This window comes from Ascaphus truei, chromosome 4 (genome assembly GCF_040206685.1).
Source record: "Ascaphus truei isolate aAscTru1 chromosome 4, aAscTru1.hap1, whole genome shotgun sequence".
NCBI lineage: Eukaryota > Metazoa > Chordata > Amphibia > Anura > Ascaphidae > Ascaphus > Ascaphus truei.
The window spans coordinates 348,312,771-348,332,200 of record NC_134486.1 but is presented as its reverse complement, the minus strand read 5'-3'; the positions used below and the strand labels follow the sequence as shown (position 1 = coordinate 348,332,200).

Here is a 19,430-nt window from a genome sequence, read left to right as displayed (position 1 = left end):
TGACAGGCATCACATCATGGGCATGTGACCCAGGCAGTGTCCTCCCCAGGGATGGCACTCTCTGGTTGTTATTATGCCTACTCCTGGATACAGCAATAGTGTTTCTAGGCCGCAACAACAAGCTAGGCTTCCATGAGAGACCTTATCCCCCACATTGCCTGTGTCTAACAGGACATACTGTTAGGGTCAAAGAAAAGATGATAGCAAGGGGTCTAGGCTACACAAGAAAAATACTTTTATAACCATAATCCTTAAACTAATGCTATATAGAGCATATACATTTGGTCTCCTTCATATCTTTCTGCTAGTATGAAAAACAGGAAAACTGTATTTTCTGTCACTTCACAGTGATGGCAGTGCAACCTGTGAACGATAGGGATGCGTAACCACTCTCAATCAAATGATCACACTTTCTGGAAAAATACTGTAAAGACTCTACACTAAGACAAATGTAATTATCATCTTAGACAATTAAACAAATGTTTTATGAAGGAGGTAACGGACCTAATAATCTCTTGGGAAATTGTGATGGAAAATCTATTTGAAGAAGACCAAGTGATATTTATTATTTTGAAAGAAACAAATGTAATATTTGAGAAATTAATCCAATCTTCCACCTGACAATTATACTTTTACTTGTTGGTCCACAAACATTACAGCTATTGAATACACTTTGAAAGTAAAAAGATAAGTCTGATAGGAGACCAGTAATGATTTCTGTGACATGCACAGAAATGGATTGACAATGCCATTCAACATCTTATCAACAAATGTAATTTAAATGTTGACCTTAATATTGATGCTAAAAGTAATAGTAGTTACGCTAAAATATTAATTATTCTCAACTATGAAGCCTTACTGATCTCTAATTTAATGAAATTGTAACTTACTGAGGTAACAGCTCTGGTTTAGCTTACACTGCTAGCGCTGATACACAAACTAGCAGAGGTGGTGGGTTGTAATACGGTTGGGTCAGACAACAGTACATAATTCCAATCACTAAGGTGCCTTAGGCTTGTTAACTCAATATTGTCTTATGGGCAGCCTTTTAGGAAGAGTGGCATGTGACTCATGCTAATATTTATGCAAAATATATTTAAATATCTCCCAGGGTACCTCGGGTATGCTCCTTTTTCAGCACAGGCATGTCTCCCTAATCTACTTGGAGGGAGGTTTGAGGACACACGCGTGCACGTGCGCTTGCACACACGCACGCGCACGCACGCACGCACGCATAGTACAACCACGCAAAAACTGTATCAGGTATTTGGATTTTTGCTTGAATCTGCCTTTTTTAGACAAATTCACGGCTCCTAGGAACTGGCCAATCCATTTAGGATTAAGGCTGAACATTTGCCCATCTCCATCCTCCTCCCCATGTCACATACTGTAGGAATAGAATGTGAGGAATAGGAGTAGTGCACTATTAGGAAGCACCAAGAAAGTGTAGAAAATACTAGACATGGACAAATTACTAAGCTGGGGCAGGATATTTATAATTATTTTCTGTTTAGGTAGTCTATTAAAAATCAATGACTAAGTTCCAACATTTATTTTTTTATGTACATATGTACTGTATTCTTTTATGTATTTTGCTTTGATTTTTAAGACAAAAGGCCCTTTTCAATATAGTCTAAAGAGGCAGCTTTGGCAGGTTTTTCTACTAAATGGCACCTCTCCTTTAAACGGGGTTGACTTTGCTAAATGATCTGTTTGCCCTTTATACAGCAAACAGTTTGTCACAAAGGAAAAAGGGGCTGCATCAGAGAAGATACTAAATAAGTCTAAATCAGGGGTCTTAGACAGTCCTCAGGAGCAACCAACATGGCAGCTTTTATTTATTTCCCTGCTTCAGCATAGGTGGCTCAATCAGTGGCTCAGTCAAAGTCTCTGTTACAGTCGAAGACTGAGCCACTGATTGAGCCACCTGTGCTGAAGCAGGGATATCCATAAAAACTGGCCTGTTAGTGGCCCTTGAGGACTGAGTTTGAGACTCTGGTCTAAATTAACATTTTGTCTTCTGGTCAGTCCAGATTGCCAAAGCAGCCCTGTTTGCCAAACTAAATGGTGTTTTGCCATATAGAAAACCTAATAGCAAACTTTGGACTAGTTATATACTGTATACAAATCAAATAATTACAATAAAGTGTACACTTTACATAAAGTGGTAATTAACCCCTTGAATGCCAGTGTGGCTACCTAGAACATCTCAATGAGAGCATAGGTAACCTCTGTGATGCTAGGGGCAGACTGGCCATCATATTAAAAGTTAAGCCCACTGGTTGTACCCATCAAGATGGCCACCTAAGTTGTATGGCCATCTAAATGTAGATAAAATAACACCAGATCATTGACACCAATTGAGCCAATTGCTTGTATAAAAAAAACCCAACTTATTCCAGTCAGGAAGAGATCCTGATCTTTAGGGTCAATAACCCCCCATTACTAGTCATTAGTGATATTCATGTGGTCCAATGACCCAACCATAAAACAAATTCCCCCAAAACACACTAAAAATGTAAGTAAAAAAGGATTCCATGGTTCAATGACCAAAACCCATAAAAAATCCCCCAAACACACAAAAATCCAATTCAAAAATACTCAATGGCCGGTTGGTCTAATCCAATCAGTTTGCACCCTCCTTGATTGAAGGGTTGTATTGTATTGTATGTCTTTATTTATATAGCGCCAAAAGTGTACTCAGCGCTTCACAAAGAATACAGTACAGGGAATTATAATTATACAATAAATGCATCAAAATCAGACAATAGGAAAGGAAATCCCTGCCCCGAAGAGCTTACAATCTAAGAGGTTTAATGGGAAACTTACAGAGACAGCAGGTGAGGGAGTAAGTGCTGTAAATGGCAGTGCTTGGTCCCAATGGGTGGTAGGAGTGACCGAGTGTGGGACAATAGCCATGAGTGCAGGCTATTGGGATGTTTGATTTGTGGGGTAAAATTTAAGGAAGGTCAGTGTTAAATGAAAAGGTTAACACCATTTACAGTGGAAGAGGTGATAGGGAGGCATGAGTGAGATCAGGTGTGTATGTCTGGCTTCAGGCTTAGGGGAGATCCCCAGCAGCAGGAAGGAGTAGATAGAGGGTGTGAATAGAGGATTTGTGTGGGTGTTTTATATTGACTGAAAAAAGAAGCTGTTGGGAGACAGGTGTATAAATAATGGTGCAGTGGGGAGTGGGGAAGTTAGAGAGAACAGAGATGTTCATAAAGGATTAAGGAAACAGTAAACAGAAAAAGCAATAGGGAGGGCATAGTGAGATGCAAGAGGAGAGAGTTCCAAGGTACTGGAGGATAAAAGTGTACAAATAATCACAGATAATAAAAGTTAATGTCTCACAGTGGCAAAATTGTAATGCAGAGTCCAGATCTTCCTCTAATCTTCACCTCCAAAATTAACTCTTGTAGACACTTTTGATGTACACTTATGATGTAACGCTTTTGATGTTACACAGCCTTATGGCTAACAGCCATGCTACAGTGACTTAAGTACTCTATTCACATGCATTTGATTAACACTTAAGGGAGGGGTTTGTCTAATCAACTCACAGACATACAAAATAGTTAATTAGATTATAATTTCTCTCTCAATTGATAGGAGTCAGCTCACAAACATACCCCAAAAGCCAATTAAATCTTAATTTCTCTGGTTGGTAGACACATCAATCTTTCCTTTCAGGGTATTTATTTCTAAAGTTAACATCTTAAATACTTCTGTCTTATTACTGTAGCTCCATCCTCCCAGTCCTCTCTCCGCCGATGACTGCCATGTTATAGGAGGGTGACGCATGTTGCCCTCACTTACCATGTGGTCAGGACCATGAGGTACAGATGTAGCATGACTTACATTTGCTGACTCCTTGGTTTATAAAGGAAAGAGCCGCTGTTTTGGTGAAAGTGACAGCTGCGGCTGGTTCATTACTTCCGAATGGTGCCGCCCGCTGCTGGGGAAGCTGCAGCTGAGATCCTGTCAGAAACAAAATAAAGTCTTGCTTCATATGTAAATTAGACAATCAAATTGTTTGATTTTAACAGGTCCGATTGCTTGCTTGATTTAACCAATTGGATGGCTTCACCTGCTGCTTCGGAGGATACCGAATAGACCCCTAAATAATACACACTTCCATTTTTTCAAACAGTGACGTAGTTGGTTCATTAGGTTACTCAAGCTTGTAGTTTCTGATCCAAATTGTTGTTAGGTTCATTTCATCAATTTAAAAAACTGTACTTCCATTAACTTGAATCTAAATGCTGAACAAATGCCAATTACAGAGGTAAGGACCACATGCATTATATTTTGTACTCTTACAGCATTGTATTGTTATTTTTTTATTGATTACCCTCAAATGCTCCTGGAAAGCACATCAACACATTGTTTATTTCAGCAGCTAAGATAATAAAACTTACTATGTGTAGTAGCACCGGGACAATGATTTTCCAATCATTTATAATTATTGGTGATTTATTCTTGTCTATCAGTTTACCATGAATTTTCAGATCACTTTTCCTGCTGTTGCATTTGATTGATCTCAAATAATGTTCAAGGGACCTTAGAAGATGCATGTGTCATTTAACATTGGTGTTTATTTATTTTAACGTGTTTGAAAAACCTCAAACCTTAAATTGAGGCAAATTCTGATCAATTTACAGAAAAAAAATCCCACTTAATTTTTGTGAGCCTAACACTTATGTGGCAATTATTGTAACGACCAAACTTCCACGAATTAAAATACTATACTACAGTATATATACTAAGTCTTCGGGTCATAAGGAATGGAATATGTGTTGGTTTTTTTGCTCCCTTTTTTTGATATGAATATTTTCTTGCCTCATTAAGGGAATCAAAGATTGCGTCCAGTGAAAAGATGAGGATTGGGGGCACAGATGACTACGCCTGGATGCAGATTTGTGAACCCACTGAAAAAGACAAAGGGAAATACACGTTTGAGATATTTGATGCGAAAACCTCCTACAAGCGTACTGTAGATTTATCAGGACAAGGTAATTCATTATACAGCCAATGCACCCGTATATCATTTGTCAACATTCCTTTGTTATCATAGATTGAGATTCTAAACGCGATCAGTAGTAAAACACATATATACAGTTTCATCTTTATTCTCTTTTATCATAGTTATGAATTAGAACCACTCATTCTATAACTACTTTCATACTATCAGTATGTGTATTGTCATGGAAACCAAATGACACATCTGTTATTTTTATTTCAGCTTTTGATGAAGCTTACGCTGAATTCCAGAGACTCAAGTAAGATTAATACACCTGAATTGTGTACGCAAAAATGTATTTACATTTTTTTATAGGACAATTGTATTAAAATTTCCTTTTTCTTATCATCTTTCCCATAGGCAAGCAGCCTTTGCTGAGAAGAGTAAGTACATCCATATAAAACATTCATTGCAGAAATGCTATTTGTATGTGTAGCACCTTTTCCCCCATCCTAAGTGAGATTTGGTCATTGCCAGTGTATTCTGGTGCTGGTGCGTACCTGTGAGGTGTAACAGCAGGCCGGAGATTTCCGCGATGGTATAGGGAGTACATCAGGACAGGCTATACAGATGGTTCCTCGTCAGTGGCAGCGCCACCAGTCCAAAAGATTCCTGGTGCTGCCAGGATGGACCTCAGGGGCACTTCTTAGTGTAGTCATTCTTCAATTAGCACACCAGAGTTGGTATAACTGGGGTTTATTTGGTACACAGCAGGATACACAGGATACAGTCCCTGAAGGCAGGACCCAGGCTTGAGGCCTTGAATACCCCTCCTTAGCCTACTCCTCCTTGGGAGAGGCTGTCTTCTGCTGCGTCCTCATAGCATGGAGGGCAGCCCAGAACTACCCTCTTAAACTAAACTCTAACCTATAGATGTGTTCCTTGGGGAGTGGCTTGTAAGCCGGCCTACATACAGTCAACCCTTACAATAACAGGCTATTCCTGTACTTTATTGATAATACACACAGAAAACAGACCCAGCAGGAAATACTCCCGACACTGCCCACTCTTTACTGGGACTTACAGTGTTAGAGGGGCCAGAGAATCAGTAGTCCAAGGGGACTTGGCTACATATGAAAGAGGACACCGTTTATTCTTAGAGAGGCTTTACTGAGAGAATGATTAACTAGCATTTTTGTATGCAGATAAACTTGCTGTCACCAGAATGAATATAACACATAAAGCACAATTCTGTGGCACTTATCCCAACTTGAAATACTGTAGAGTCCAGTGGAAATGACCCAGGCCCAGGCTGTGCTGATTACAATTATCACATGATACTCACACCACACTATATTGCACACCTTCATGCCAATAGGCTCAGCAGTTTCACAGTCTGGGCCTACGGCAAAGGGGGTAAAACTTCCAAGAGAAAGTGTTTATAGAATTACAATCGTCAGCCTTTATTAGCCTCAAAATAAAAAGATACACAATGGGCAGATGACAATATGACAGGCTCCAAATCACACAAATAACCTTGTGACCTTGAGCCTTCCTAAATTTTTGGTCTCCCTGTTGTGCATGTTTCTTTTTTATTTTTGGATTAATAAAGCCTGAAGATTTTAACTCTTGGAACCCTCGAGTGCTCCAATGCTTTTTTTAAACTATTCATACACTTATCTTATTATCGAACATGGGAAGGAAACTGTAAAACTTGGAAAGACCTACAAAAAAAGAATAAATTAATGAAAAATAACATATTTTCCTTCTCTTTAAATTCTACTAAAATTGGGTTTAACTGTTAACTACAAGTCATGGAGTTTTGTCTTTACTCAAATTGTGTATGAACTTTGTTCCCAATTGAAAGCATTCTAATATATTCTCTTTTGAGAAATACAAAACCCTTGTCTGCGTGCAAAAAAAAACATGCTTGACAGAATGGAGTAAACATGTGATCACCCCAAATATTTTGTACTTTTTGTTTCGTAATGTACATTATGATATAGGAAATATTTTCTAACATGTACTTTTTATTTTTCAGATCGCGGTAAAGTCATAGGTGGATTGCCTGATGTGGTAACTATAATGGAAGGCAAGGTAAGGTGACATTTAATTTAACATGGAATGTACTTAGGTCTTATATACTGTATGTAAAATATATTATTTATTTATTTTATTTATTTATAAAATGTTTTACCAGGATGTAGTACAGATGCAGCCGCCAGTATTAGAACTCTTGCCTGGGAAATTTTGGGGCAGTCTCACAGTAAATGCCTCAACATTGCCTCAACAGTTCTGTGAGATTCTTAATGGCCCATCGGATTAACACAGCAGGGGTCCCTGCAGTCCCATTCAGTTTGAATGGGACTACAGGGACCCCCACCCACCGCTATGTTAATCTGATGGGCCCATTAAGAATCTCACAGAAATGTTGAGGCAATGTTGAGACATTTGCTGTGAGACTGCCCCAGAATCTCACAGAATTTCCCAGGTAGGTGTTCTAATACTGGTGGCTGCATCTGTACATTGAGAGTTACCTCTTGTTTTCAAGTATGTCCTGGGCACAGAATTATGATAAAACATGGTTGCATTAAATTAACAGTGGTAATATATTCATTCATTGCAGACATTTCATGGACAGTTAGAGATAATATATGATTATGGCCATATGTAACAGTTACAGACAAGATTGACATTGTGCTAGAAGAGGTAGTATGGGCCTGCAATCGTTGTGTTAGAAGACTTTACCCAGCCCACGAACCGAGCAGCGAATGACAGCAAACAGCTGACACCCTTTGGCTGCCGCCAAAGGCTGTCCTCTTTTGGGGCAACACAGATGTAGTGTTGCTTTTTCCTATTTTACTTATATTTCAGTTCTGTGTTGTACTGTAGGTCATAGGGATATCCAAACATTTTCAACAATCTTTCCCAAATATCACGTTGACATGTAGACAACATTTCCAAAATTGCAGTCGGATATAACATTTATCTATTATTGTTTTATATGTTAGAAGATGCAATCGTGTCTAACATGTTTATTTAAAACAGACAGAGTGTACATATTGTGTACATTTAAAGTAAATATTTAGCATGATGACACTAATAAATGTTGTTTTTTTTAAGCACTTATCCTTTGAATAAGCCATGGCCACGGATAGACATACTGTAATTACAAGTTTAAAGGCTTTGTTTAGGGGTATGTGGAATCCAATAGGGCTACATTTATAGGAGTGTATATTAACATTTCAAATTGTCAGAATTTGATTCACATCAAGTCAAAAATTCCCCAGAATCCAACACAGCTTCCTAGCTGTAACAGATTTGTTTTGTTATCAATGTGCTAGAGAAGCAGGAATAGCTACTGTACGAACAGAAACAGTATTTCAATGAATAAATCCACTTGGTATTGACTTAATTTAGAAATAGTGAACTTCTGTCTAGCTTGGCATTCAAAACGACATTTTAAAATGAGCAACAAAATACAAACACTAAGGGGGTCATGCACTAAGCAGTGATAAGTGGGTTTTCTGGGTGCTATGCACAAAGCAGTGATAAGTGCTTTTAAGTGAGATACATGCCTTTATAGCGTGATACTGTCTGCTGTGAGATTCACAAAGCAGTGATAACACTGCAGTATCGCGCTATAATGGCATTTTTCCCACTTAAAAGCACTTATCCCTGATTTGTGAATCTCATAGCAGACAGTATCACGCTATAAAGGCATTTATCTCACTTAAAAGACTTATCACTGTTTTGTGAATCTCACAGCAGGCAATATCACGCTATAATGGCTTTTTATCTCACTTCAAAGCACTTATCACTGCTTAGTGCATGACCCCCTAAGAGTGTGTTCTGACATGGACCGTTAGTATTGTTATTACAAAAAAAAGTAAATTTTGCCATATTTCAAAACAATAGTCAACATCACAGGTTTAGTTAACAGCCCTTCATGTTTCTTTATTGTCATGTTTTTATAGACTTTGAACCTTACGTGTACAGTGTTTGGAAATCCTGATCCAGAAATGACCTGGCTGAAGAATGAAAGGTCTATTGAACTAAACGATCACTACAAGGCTGCACTGGAGCAAGGGAAGTATGCCAGCCTAATAATCAAAGATGTGTCTTCAGAAGACTCAGGAAAATATGGCATCACTGTTAGAAACAAGTACGGTGGTGAAACAGTGGATGTCACCGTAAGTGTATACAAATATGGTGATGATTTACCTGAAGTAAAGCCTGCACAGCTTCCCAGACCTGCACCTAAACCAGAACCTGAAACTGCACCAACTCCCCCCAAGTCTGCTGCACCTGAAAAAGCTAAACCCGCTCCTAAAACAGGAAAAACAACTAGAAAGTAGAGTATTAAATAACGTCAGGTAGCAGATCAGGGCGTATGGTGGATAAGCTGTAGTGCTGCTGCTTTAAATAGCTATTCAGTTATATACCGACCTGCTTAGTACTCTAACGCTCTAGTTTTAGTTGCAGTGAAAATGCTAAACTGTTTAAACACTGTAGCACCTGTACATGTGCAAAATATTTATTCAATCTTCTTTTAGTATTATCAATCTCCAACCCCTCCCACAAATGCTAGTGATTGTCATTCTGAAACAACAATTACTTTTGCAAGTCCATTGCATTAGGCTCATGCTGCAAAGTGTTTGGAAGGAGTCACTCTCTTGTTTGCACTCTCTAAATGATTGCATTGAAATGTCTTTTTTATCATCCCTCAAATCCCAGCTAATGAAGTACTTGGACCTTGACATTTTTTAATGTAAAATACATGACATGCATATCAATTTGCCAAGAGACTATAGGGGGCATTTCCCAAAGTTTCCATTCAGTGCTGTTCCTATGCAAACATCTACTGTAGCTTTGCCCAGTTCACTGACAATTCAAACAGAAGAGAGGAGCCTAAAATACATACACATTTTGCCAGTGCAAAGCATTATAATCTTTCTTTTATCCCCCCAATGTGTATGTGCTTAACGTGGGTTTAATTTATTTTCACCCGGTAATGGTGTCATATGAAGCAGTGAAAAGCAGCACACAGAATCTATGGATTTTAACATAAATTAACTCAACCTATAGCTAATATTAGCAGATGTGTTTGTCATACCAGCAAATGCAAAGTATCATATTACAGTATGTGTACTGTATGTATGCATCAGTTGAAATTAAGCATTGTACTCTACAATGCTGGTAATATTTTGCAGTATCACATTGGAATCACTTAATGTTGTTTTTCTTGCTTTATGCTAATAAACTTTAAGTCACCTCTTTTTCTTTGCATTAAATCACGTCTACCATTGATGTATTGTCTTTTTTTTATTACAGAAAGCATGCTAACAAAACACTTTCACACAAATGATTGGCATTGATCTTTTCTGCACCTTTTCACCCATAATACTGTATCTGTTCCCTGTCTGTGTCAAAATAAAGCTTGATTAATTATTAATGTTACAGTATTTTAAAGATAAAATGACCAGCCTATATAATCAATAAAAAAACATTTTTTTGCCGTTGTTAATGTAAGAAACTTGCATATCTATTGATGCTCCCCATATCATAAGCTGCTATATGTGGAGCAAAAATACCATATGCTGAGCGCCATGCGTTAATACTGAAAATAGATGACCCTAAATGAAAAACATGATTTTGCCTTGATATTATGGGCCTCATGCAGAGAGCATCGTTATTTCAAAACTCGCCATTTTTTGTTCAATTTCCCTCAGAAAACGGCATAAAATGGCGAGTTGCGAAAAACGCGCCATTTTTTTATTTCTATGTTTAAAACTCGCCTCGCGGCTGGCGAGAACCTCAATCGCGCCATTTTTAAAACTCTCCGAATGCAGAGAGGTGCGAACGGCAAGTAGCGGCTGTTCGCGCCAAAAAAAGGCGCGATTCTCGCATTTTTGCCGCGCCACGAAAATATGGCAAGATGGCGCTCGCCGCCTATAGTAAAGGGGAAAAAAAAGGCGCGAATTTGTTTTTACACGTTTCTGAAGCGCGCATCTCGCCAATTTAAACTCGCCAGACGCATCCATGTTAAACATAGCAGAATTCGCACTTTTCTGCATATGGAGAATAAAACTCTCCAAAAAAGCTACTTTTTATGAAATTCGCCATTTTTAAAATTCTATGCTCTCTGCATGAGGCCCTATGTCTGATGCACTTATCGTTCTATATTTCTGTGTATTCTAAAGTCTAATTTATTAAGCAGTGCATAATTTGTTGGTGCAATATCAATAAAATTATAAGTAGACACATACATATACAGGCCACCGAGTGTCACACGCAACAAGGTGATTTGCATCCAATATTGTAACTAGCACTAAAAGTGTAAACATTAACATAAGCTACATTTGATTATTCTTTATTATTATTTATTTGGGAATATTGACATTGTTTATACAGAGAATATAAAGATAGCTTTTCTGTTTGTGGGAAAATATTCCCTCTTCTAAAAATGGAAATGCTTCACTGTAACTTTGCTGAATGTCTTTACACGCTTGCCTTCTCCTTTACCCCCTCTCCCCCCCCCAAAAAAAAGATCCATCTACCTTTTCCTAAATCTTCTAGACCAGCAGAGCCTCCAAAAGAGCAGTACTTGTGTTGTATGGGGAGAATATTTACATACCATTGCCTTCTCTTTGCCGTCCAACTTACAATACTTGTCAGAGTACTTTCCTTGTTGCTTTCTGGAAGTGGTTAGAGGGCATAAAGATCAACAGTGATCATCATCAGCTGCTATTATTATTGAACTGAAATTCAATATTGTTTCCTGGAGGTGACTTCTTTTAATAACGACATCTTTAGTTGGCTGAAAATATGCAGCAATATACATATTATAGTGTGTGTTCCTTTTCTGGGATGGGGAATTGACTATTTTATTACCAGGGATGTACAGTGTAGTTATTTATTGCCGCTCATTATTACAGTGAAGCAGATGCAGTGTAACCATTCCTGTGTGTATGTATATACTCTGCAACAAACTTGTAAAATACACTACATTCAAGACAAGATTTCCATTTATCATAATTAAACCTTTGCTTCTACAACAACGTTAAATAATACATAGGGGATTTGTATCAATACATATTGTGGATTTACATTTATCAAGTACATGACACCCTCACATGACACCCTCTACTAATAACAGCTTCCCATTCTGTTTTGGGATGAAAAAGCTCATTCTTAAAAAAATTGCTTTGCCTTGAAGCTCCTGACACAGTCCATATTTTACACTTTCTAATTAACAGATTACAACAGAATGTACTTTATGAGTTTAATGATCGGATTGTAGGTATCACTTAGTTTACTGGGTCTGCTGCTACTGTGTCCCTACAGATGTAGTAATACTAACTGTTTTCAGCACCAGGTTAAGATGAGGATTAACGCTGCCGGGGGGTCTTATCCGGGAAGCGTGGGCCCCCGCAGTGTAACCGCGGCTGTCACTCTGGCACCGCAGACTTTTGCTTTTTTCGGTGGTGGTTCTGGAGACAGTAAGTCTGGCTGCATCTGTATTTTCTTTTCTATGTAGAAACATTTCATGTGGTCACCAATATGCAATTTGAAAGTGTAGGTGTTTTTTTCTAATCAGGTAACACCGTCCATGCTGGAGGAGTGTAGCCCTCTACAACACCTGTGCTTCTTTATAATAATTAAATGAGTGCCTGGGGATTAGATGATACTGAACAGAAAGAAAAAAGAAGCATGAGTGCCTTGGCTAAAATATTCATGGTGAATTTGTCCCTTTCTTTTTTTCTTCCTCTCAACTCTACTTTTCTTTCCATACCTCTTTCATAATTTCTGCAGACCTGTGTTGCATTAACCTACTGTTTCTAAACACCTTTCTCGCCTTCCTCCTTTCCCTCTGTTCCTCTACTGATCCTGTGAACCTTGTAAAAAACAGCTCTGCCCTTTCCTTGTCTCTTGATCTACATGGCTCTCTTTATCTCCACAGCTAATCCTGTGTCCCAAGTCAACAGTTAATCAATTGCAGTGGGGCTAACACACATATAAAAAAGTAGGGCCGGCACTCCAATTTCCAAAGGTGGGATTTTATTCCTCTCCCTCATGAGCAATAAAATCTCACCTTGGAAATTGGTGTGCCTGTCCTGCTTTTCTATTTCAGATGTGCAGCTTTGCTGACACCTGGACAGCTGCACCCTGCCTATCCCCTCCAACTCTACATGTGAGTGCCTTATCATTGGACTGCTATGTGTGTGTGTATATATATATATATATATATATATATATGTATATAAATATATATGTACAGCTCAACCCCGTTATAGCACGTCCTCAGGGGCCACCCGATCTGACCACGCTATAACCGGGTTGCGCTAACTTGTAAAAAAAATGGTCACTGTGCGCCTGATCGAGAGGAGGGGGGAAGAGGATGAGTGAGGCGCCGGCAGTCCTACACGTCCTCCAGCAGTGACCGTACTTCTCCCAGCATTCCCCGCACTAGTGTTGCCAGGTACATGCGTTTCCCGCACTCCCCTCGCACTTCCCCCAGCAGCCTCACTTCCCCCAGCAGCTCCACACCGATCCCCCCCCAGCCCCGCACCAATCCCGCCTCCAGCCCCGCACTGATCTCTGCACCAATCCACCCCCGCAGCAATCCCCCACAGCCCCGAGCAATCCTCCCCTCAGCCCCGCACCGATCCCCGCCAGCAGCCCCACTATTCCCCAGCAGCGGACACCAAAGTTAGGAGGGTGTGGGGGGGAGGCTGTGTGCGTGCTGTGAGTGTGTGCAGCATGCCGTGTGTGATGGTGCTGTGTGTGGTGTGAGTGTGTGCAGTGTGCTTTGAGTCTGTGCTGTGAGTGTGTGCAGTGTGCTGTGTGTGTGTGCAGTGTGTGTGCGCAAAAAAAATATTCGGGGTCCACGCTTAAACCGCGTTATAAGTGGATCCGCGTTATAGCGGAACGCGCTATAACGGGGTTGAGCTGTATGTATATATATTTATGTACATATATACACACACATTTATATATATATATATATATATATATATATATATACACACACACACACACCACACACAGGGCCACCGACATGGAGGGACAGCCAGTACTCCTGTCCCGGGCTATGGCGAGACAGGGGGCCCAGCCGCTGGCCAACAATTCAGTAAAGGAAATTTAGCTGTAAAGCAAATCAGGGCCTTCCTGGTGGGTGGGAACTAGCAGCCGATATAAGTAACTGCATAGGCGGGAAAAATATGTTTGAATCTTCCCAGCTGTGCAGCTGCATATTTCTACTCCTAAACCACCCCAGGGCCCGCTGCTGCTTCCCAGTGCTCTATCTCACCTCTTAATCCCCCTCAACCCTCCTCTGGCCCCTATTTATTTGAGGAGCAACCACAACCTTCACAGTGTCCCCCTGCAGGTCACCTAAAAGCCCCTTCATAGAGCCCAACCATGGGACGTAGCAGTCCCCTTCACATGGACCCTCTGTGGGCCATTGAAGCTCCCTTCACAGGGTCCCTCTGTGGGCTGTCTCAAAGCCCCTCTCTGGTCCAATGCAGTTCCCTTCACAGCCCCCTCCTTGACCTTCCGCAGGCTCACCATCCACGTGTTCCTGCTTCCTCCTCCAGCCTTCCACTGCATAGCAAGGTACTATAACTCCCCTCAGCCAATACCTCTTCCCTTACCCCTTACCTCACCTTCCCCATGCCCCATACCTCACGCCCCTTCCCTCTTCCCCTTTGCCCCTCCACCTCCCCACCTATTTTTCTGCCTTTCACCCCCCTTACCCACTATCTTTGTAAAGGTACCTATTTTTCACCATTACCCCATACCTCCACCCCCTTACACCATACTTTTTTTCCCTCCTCACCCATGCCAATACCTCAACCCCTTACCCCATAATTATTCTCTCCCCCCCTTACCCTATTCCTATATTCCCTATATTTCCTATATTCCCCATCTACCCTATACCTATTTTCCCCTCCCCCTTACCCTATACCTATTTCCCCCTTACACTATATCCCCTTACTCTATACCTATTTCCTCCCTTGCCCTGTACCTGTTCACCCCTTACCCTATACCTATTTATCCCCTCCTTACCCTATAACTCTTTCTCCCCTTACCCTATACCTCTTTCTCCCCTTCCCTATACCTATTTCTTCCCCCTTAACCTATACCTATTTTTCCCCCGTAACCTTTTCCTATTTCTCCCCCTTACCCTATGCCTAATTTCCCCCCTTACCGTATACCTAATTTCCCCCCTTACCGTATACCTAATTTCCCCCCTTACCCTGTACCTAATTTCCCCCTTACCCTGTACATAATTTCCCCCTTACCCTATACCTAATTTCCCCCCTTACCCTATACCTAATTTCCCCCCTCACCCTATACCTATTTTCCCCATTATCCTATACCTATTTTCCTCCCCCTTCCTATATACAGTACCTATTTTCCCACCCTTATCCCATACCGTTTTGCATGCCAAAAGTCCTGCGGTTTTCAAGAAAAATATCTAAAGAAAGTATACATCTAATAAATGTATCAGTGTAATTGACTTCTTTAGACATACACTCTTCAAGTAAAGTAAGGAGGGGTAGAGTGTGTAAATGAGGGGGAGAAGGTGTGAGTGAGTAGGATGGGGAGATACATGGTGGATGGTGGTGTGAGATGGGGTAGGGAAATAGAGGGGGGTGAAAGCAAGGGGAGGGAAACACTGACACACACATGAGAGACAGACACACAAATAGTTACTCAAACACACAGTGTCACACACAGACACACTCACACACAAGGAATTTACACTTAGTATAAATATAAAAGAGCAAATAGCTAAAACAGGTGGTGTGCCGAGCACGCACGTTCTAAGTCAAACTTTTGCGTTTTGTCACTGAAATTGTGTTTTAATTAAAAACATCACCATCACAAACACAATTTCTGTGACAAAACAGTGACAAATAACAAAGAAATTTCACTTAAAATGCGCATGCTCGACACACACAACTTTTTTATGTTATCAGGGCCGCCGACAGAGGGGGTAGAGTCGGAATTATATGTCCCGGGTCAGGTGGCTTTGGGGGGCCTGACTGGCCGACGCTGGAAGTTGGGCCCAGTCAACAGTCTACTTCCCAGCTGCTGTAATCTTGTTGCCCAGAGTATGTGTGTATGTATTTAGGGGGGAGGGGTAGTATAAGTATGTAGTTAGGGGGGTTACTATAAGTATGTATTTGGGGGGGATAAATGTAAGTATGTATTTGGGGGTTAGTGTAAATATGTATTTGGGGGTGGTGGCAGTGTAAGTATGTATTTGGGGGTGTAGTGTTGTAAGTACGTATTGGGGGGTGTAGTGTTGTAAGTATGTATTGTAGGTGGTAGTGTTGTCAGTATGTATTTGGGGGGAGGGTAGTGTACTGTATGTATCTTGTGGGGAGGGTAGTGTTGTATGGATTTTTGGGAGGGATTGGGTGGAGTAATTATTGGGGCGGATTGTGTGGGAGGAATTGCACTGTTGGTGGGTATTGTGTGTGTGTGTGACAGGCGGGTTGGAGGGAATGAGCAGGAGCATGAGGAGGGGGGGAATTGAGGGAGCTGGATTGAGTGAGAGGGAGGAAATTGAGTGACAGCGGATGGGGGGAGTGAGAGGGTGTGTAAGAGGGAGCGAGGAAGAGAGGGGGGTAAGAGTGAGGCAGGGGAGAGAAATACAAGGGGAGATGTGGGGAATAGAGGAAGGGACTCACGAAATGGGGGTCTCGCAAGACCAACACGGGGGGGGGGGGGCGAAACTCTAGTCCTGGGACCTGGGAAATCCCTACATTTTACTCATAATCTAATAACAAAACCAAAAGACTGTAGGCAAAAGCAGAAATGGAACTAAAATACACCAAAACTAAAACACTGTGCCAAATGCACATCTATAATGATTGACAAATATTTCACTGGGGATTTTGTTTGCCTTACTCTGGATCAATATAACTATAAATATAGGATGGGTATCTCAGCCAATTAAATTTAACAAAGGTTTAACTCACTTGACATATGACTTGTTTCAACCTCATCTACTATCTACTATGTTTCCATAGTATGCTTGTTATTATGGTAGTTAATTGTATTTTATTGAACAGCTCTAGTGTTGAAAGGTGAAAAGTAAAATGTACACTTCACTTACATAGATGTAGCCTATTGCATGTAAAACGAACCTTCTTTACCGTTTACAAGAAGACATGTCCACAGGTTTTACAATTTCAGTACGGTATCTTTTGAAACAGATTGTATTCACTGACTTTACAGAGTCTATATACAGAAGTGCTGCCAGCTCCTACTAGTTACAATCGACTGACAGTACAGAAAAAAATGGGACCCCTTTTATTTTTTGTCATATCTTGCAGAAAAATCACAAAATGTTCATGACAGTTTTACCAATTATAGGTCTGTCACAGTAAATGATTAGATTTAAGAATTAATTGATAATCTAATAAATATACTTTGGAATTGGTGATGGCATGATAACCTCATCAAGTGCATAGTTAGAAAATGGTGTTCGGCAAAGAAGATAAGCACGTTATACAGTGCTTGAGACAGAGCAAGAATTATTGTCCAAAACACTTGTATAGAATGTTTCCTGATAAAGTGTGGTCGCTAGGAGGACTGAAAAAACGAATGAGAAAAATAACGTGTGGGCAGTTGTGGGAGCAGCTGGATAAACGTGTTATCGATTATGCAATCAGAAAGTGGCGTCCGTGTCTTTGGGTATGTGTTTCAGCAGAAGGAGGACATTTTGAACACACACTTTGAACCATACTTTGAACTCAAACTTAGCACTGTGGATATTCTGAACACATGATACATAAAGCTTGGCCCCCTGCAGACGCACTTACCAGAACTCCCTCCTACTGTCTCTGTACGTTCTCCCTACCTACCAATTAGACTGCAAGCTCCTCGGGGCAGGGACTCCTCTTCCTTAATGTTACTTTTATGTCTAAAGCACTTATTCCCATGATCTGTTATTTATATTATCTGTTATTTATTTGATTACAACATGTATTACCACTGTGAAGCGCTATGTATATTAATGGCACTATATAAATAAAGACATACAATACAATACAAACTTTATAGTAATCTTAGCCTTTCAGATTAGATTGCAACAGTTTAACACATGTACACTGGCGACACACTTTATTCGAGCTCGGCTAGTCCCACGAATTCGGGTATACCCGGGTGTATTGAGGTTTGTGACTGTTTTCTGCCCGAGTGCATTGAGGTATTTTCCAGGCAGGGATTGAAGCATTTTATTCCCGCTGGCTGCAATACTGCACAGTATATATATATATACTGCATTACAATTCATGAATTTATGCCATCTGGTAGACACGCGAAGCATTGCAGCCTATTAAATCCTAATCATTATCATTTAACAGATCAGCCGCCCGTCAGCCAGGCATGAACCCAGGCTGGGAAGGCAAACGCAACGGGGCTTGTCAGAGGTGAGGAGCGGCGCATTCCAGGTATCTGCCAGGTACATACTGGGTATTTGCTCGAATAAAGTGTGTCGGTGCAGTATGAGTTACGAAGGAAATCCCAAATTTCTTGTTTGTAACGGTTTTTGTATCCCTAGAGCTGAGACTATCACTAATAGCCCTGAGATTCTGAGCAACTTTTCTGTGATAGTTCCCCATAGGTTCCCAAGGTCACCTCCGGTCAAGATAGCCAAACATGGACAATCTCCCTTCTTGTACATTAAACAGTACACACCAGTAATTGCAGAAAATTATAATAAAGTTAAATAGTTTATTAACCACCCAAGGGCTTTCTATGGATTTTTACTTTGATCCAACTAAAAAGGTAGTTTTCAGCAAACCCAGAACGTGGTTGTTATGGCAATGGTAAGCTGCCTAGTAACCCCTGACACAACCAATACAGATCGTATACTTCTATTAAACAAATTATTAAACAAGTCAGCATAAACATATAGTTCAATTTTTTAGTTAGAACGTCACAAAAAGTAGAACTGTATCCGGAGCTTAATAAAGAGATTATAGATTGTCTCCAAGAGAAGTGACCACAAAGATAGTGTTAACGAAACAAGATCCAGTGCACTGCTATTCCCATAACCATTAATTTCATACTCTGGATTATTCATAGTAAATATTCACCCCTTATTCAGGATGGAGATACTATATAATATCTCAGTGGTAAAACCACCAACCTGATCCCTGATTGATCAAACTATAGAACGTACAGTAGCAGAGGTACACTGTTGATGAACTCACACAGTGGCTCGCTGCTCACAGTCCTCCAGGCAAAAACCCTGGGCTGATGATCCTATGTCCAGCTCCTTCTATTAGAAAGATTCTTCAAATCTGTAGGGATTATGTACCTTCTGATATTGCAAAGTGTCTAATTCAGGAGCAGTACCCTCTATACTAGGAGACGTAACTGGATGTTTCCCAGATCTGCTCTAAACACAGAAGGAGAGTTAGCAGCTGACAGCAATTCAGTC

At 40.4% G+C, this 19,430-nt stretch overlaps 1 protein-coding gene across 3 annotated transcripts in view; it reads left to right on the top strand.

Annotated features, from left to right (window-relative positions):
* Nucleotides 1-10,271, top strand: part of MYOM2 (myomesin 2) — a 150,331-nt gene extending 140,060 nt beyond the window's left edge. For all 3 annotated transcript variants that reach the window (XM_075598214.1, XM_075598213.1, XM_075598212.1), the window contains 5 exons: nucleotides 4,852-5,015; nucleotides 5,246-5,282; nucleotides 5,384-5,406; nucleotides 7,005-7,060; nucleotides 8,941-10,271. In XM_075598214.1, the coding sequence (XP_075454329.1) occupies nucleotides 4,852-5,015; nucleotides 5,246-5,282; nucleotides 5,384-5,406; nucleotides 7,005-7,060; nucleotides 8,941-9,321 (661 nt within the window). In that variant the 3' untranslated portion in view covers nucleotides 9,322-10,271. The remainder of the gene's footprint in view (nucleotides 1-4,851; nucleotides 5,016-5,245; nucleotides 5,283-5,383; nucleotides 5,407-7,004; nucleotides 7,061-8,940) is intronic.
* The last annotated feature ends 9,159 nt before the right edge of the window (nucleotides 10,272-19,430 follow it).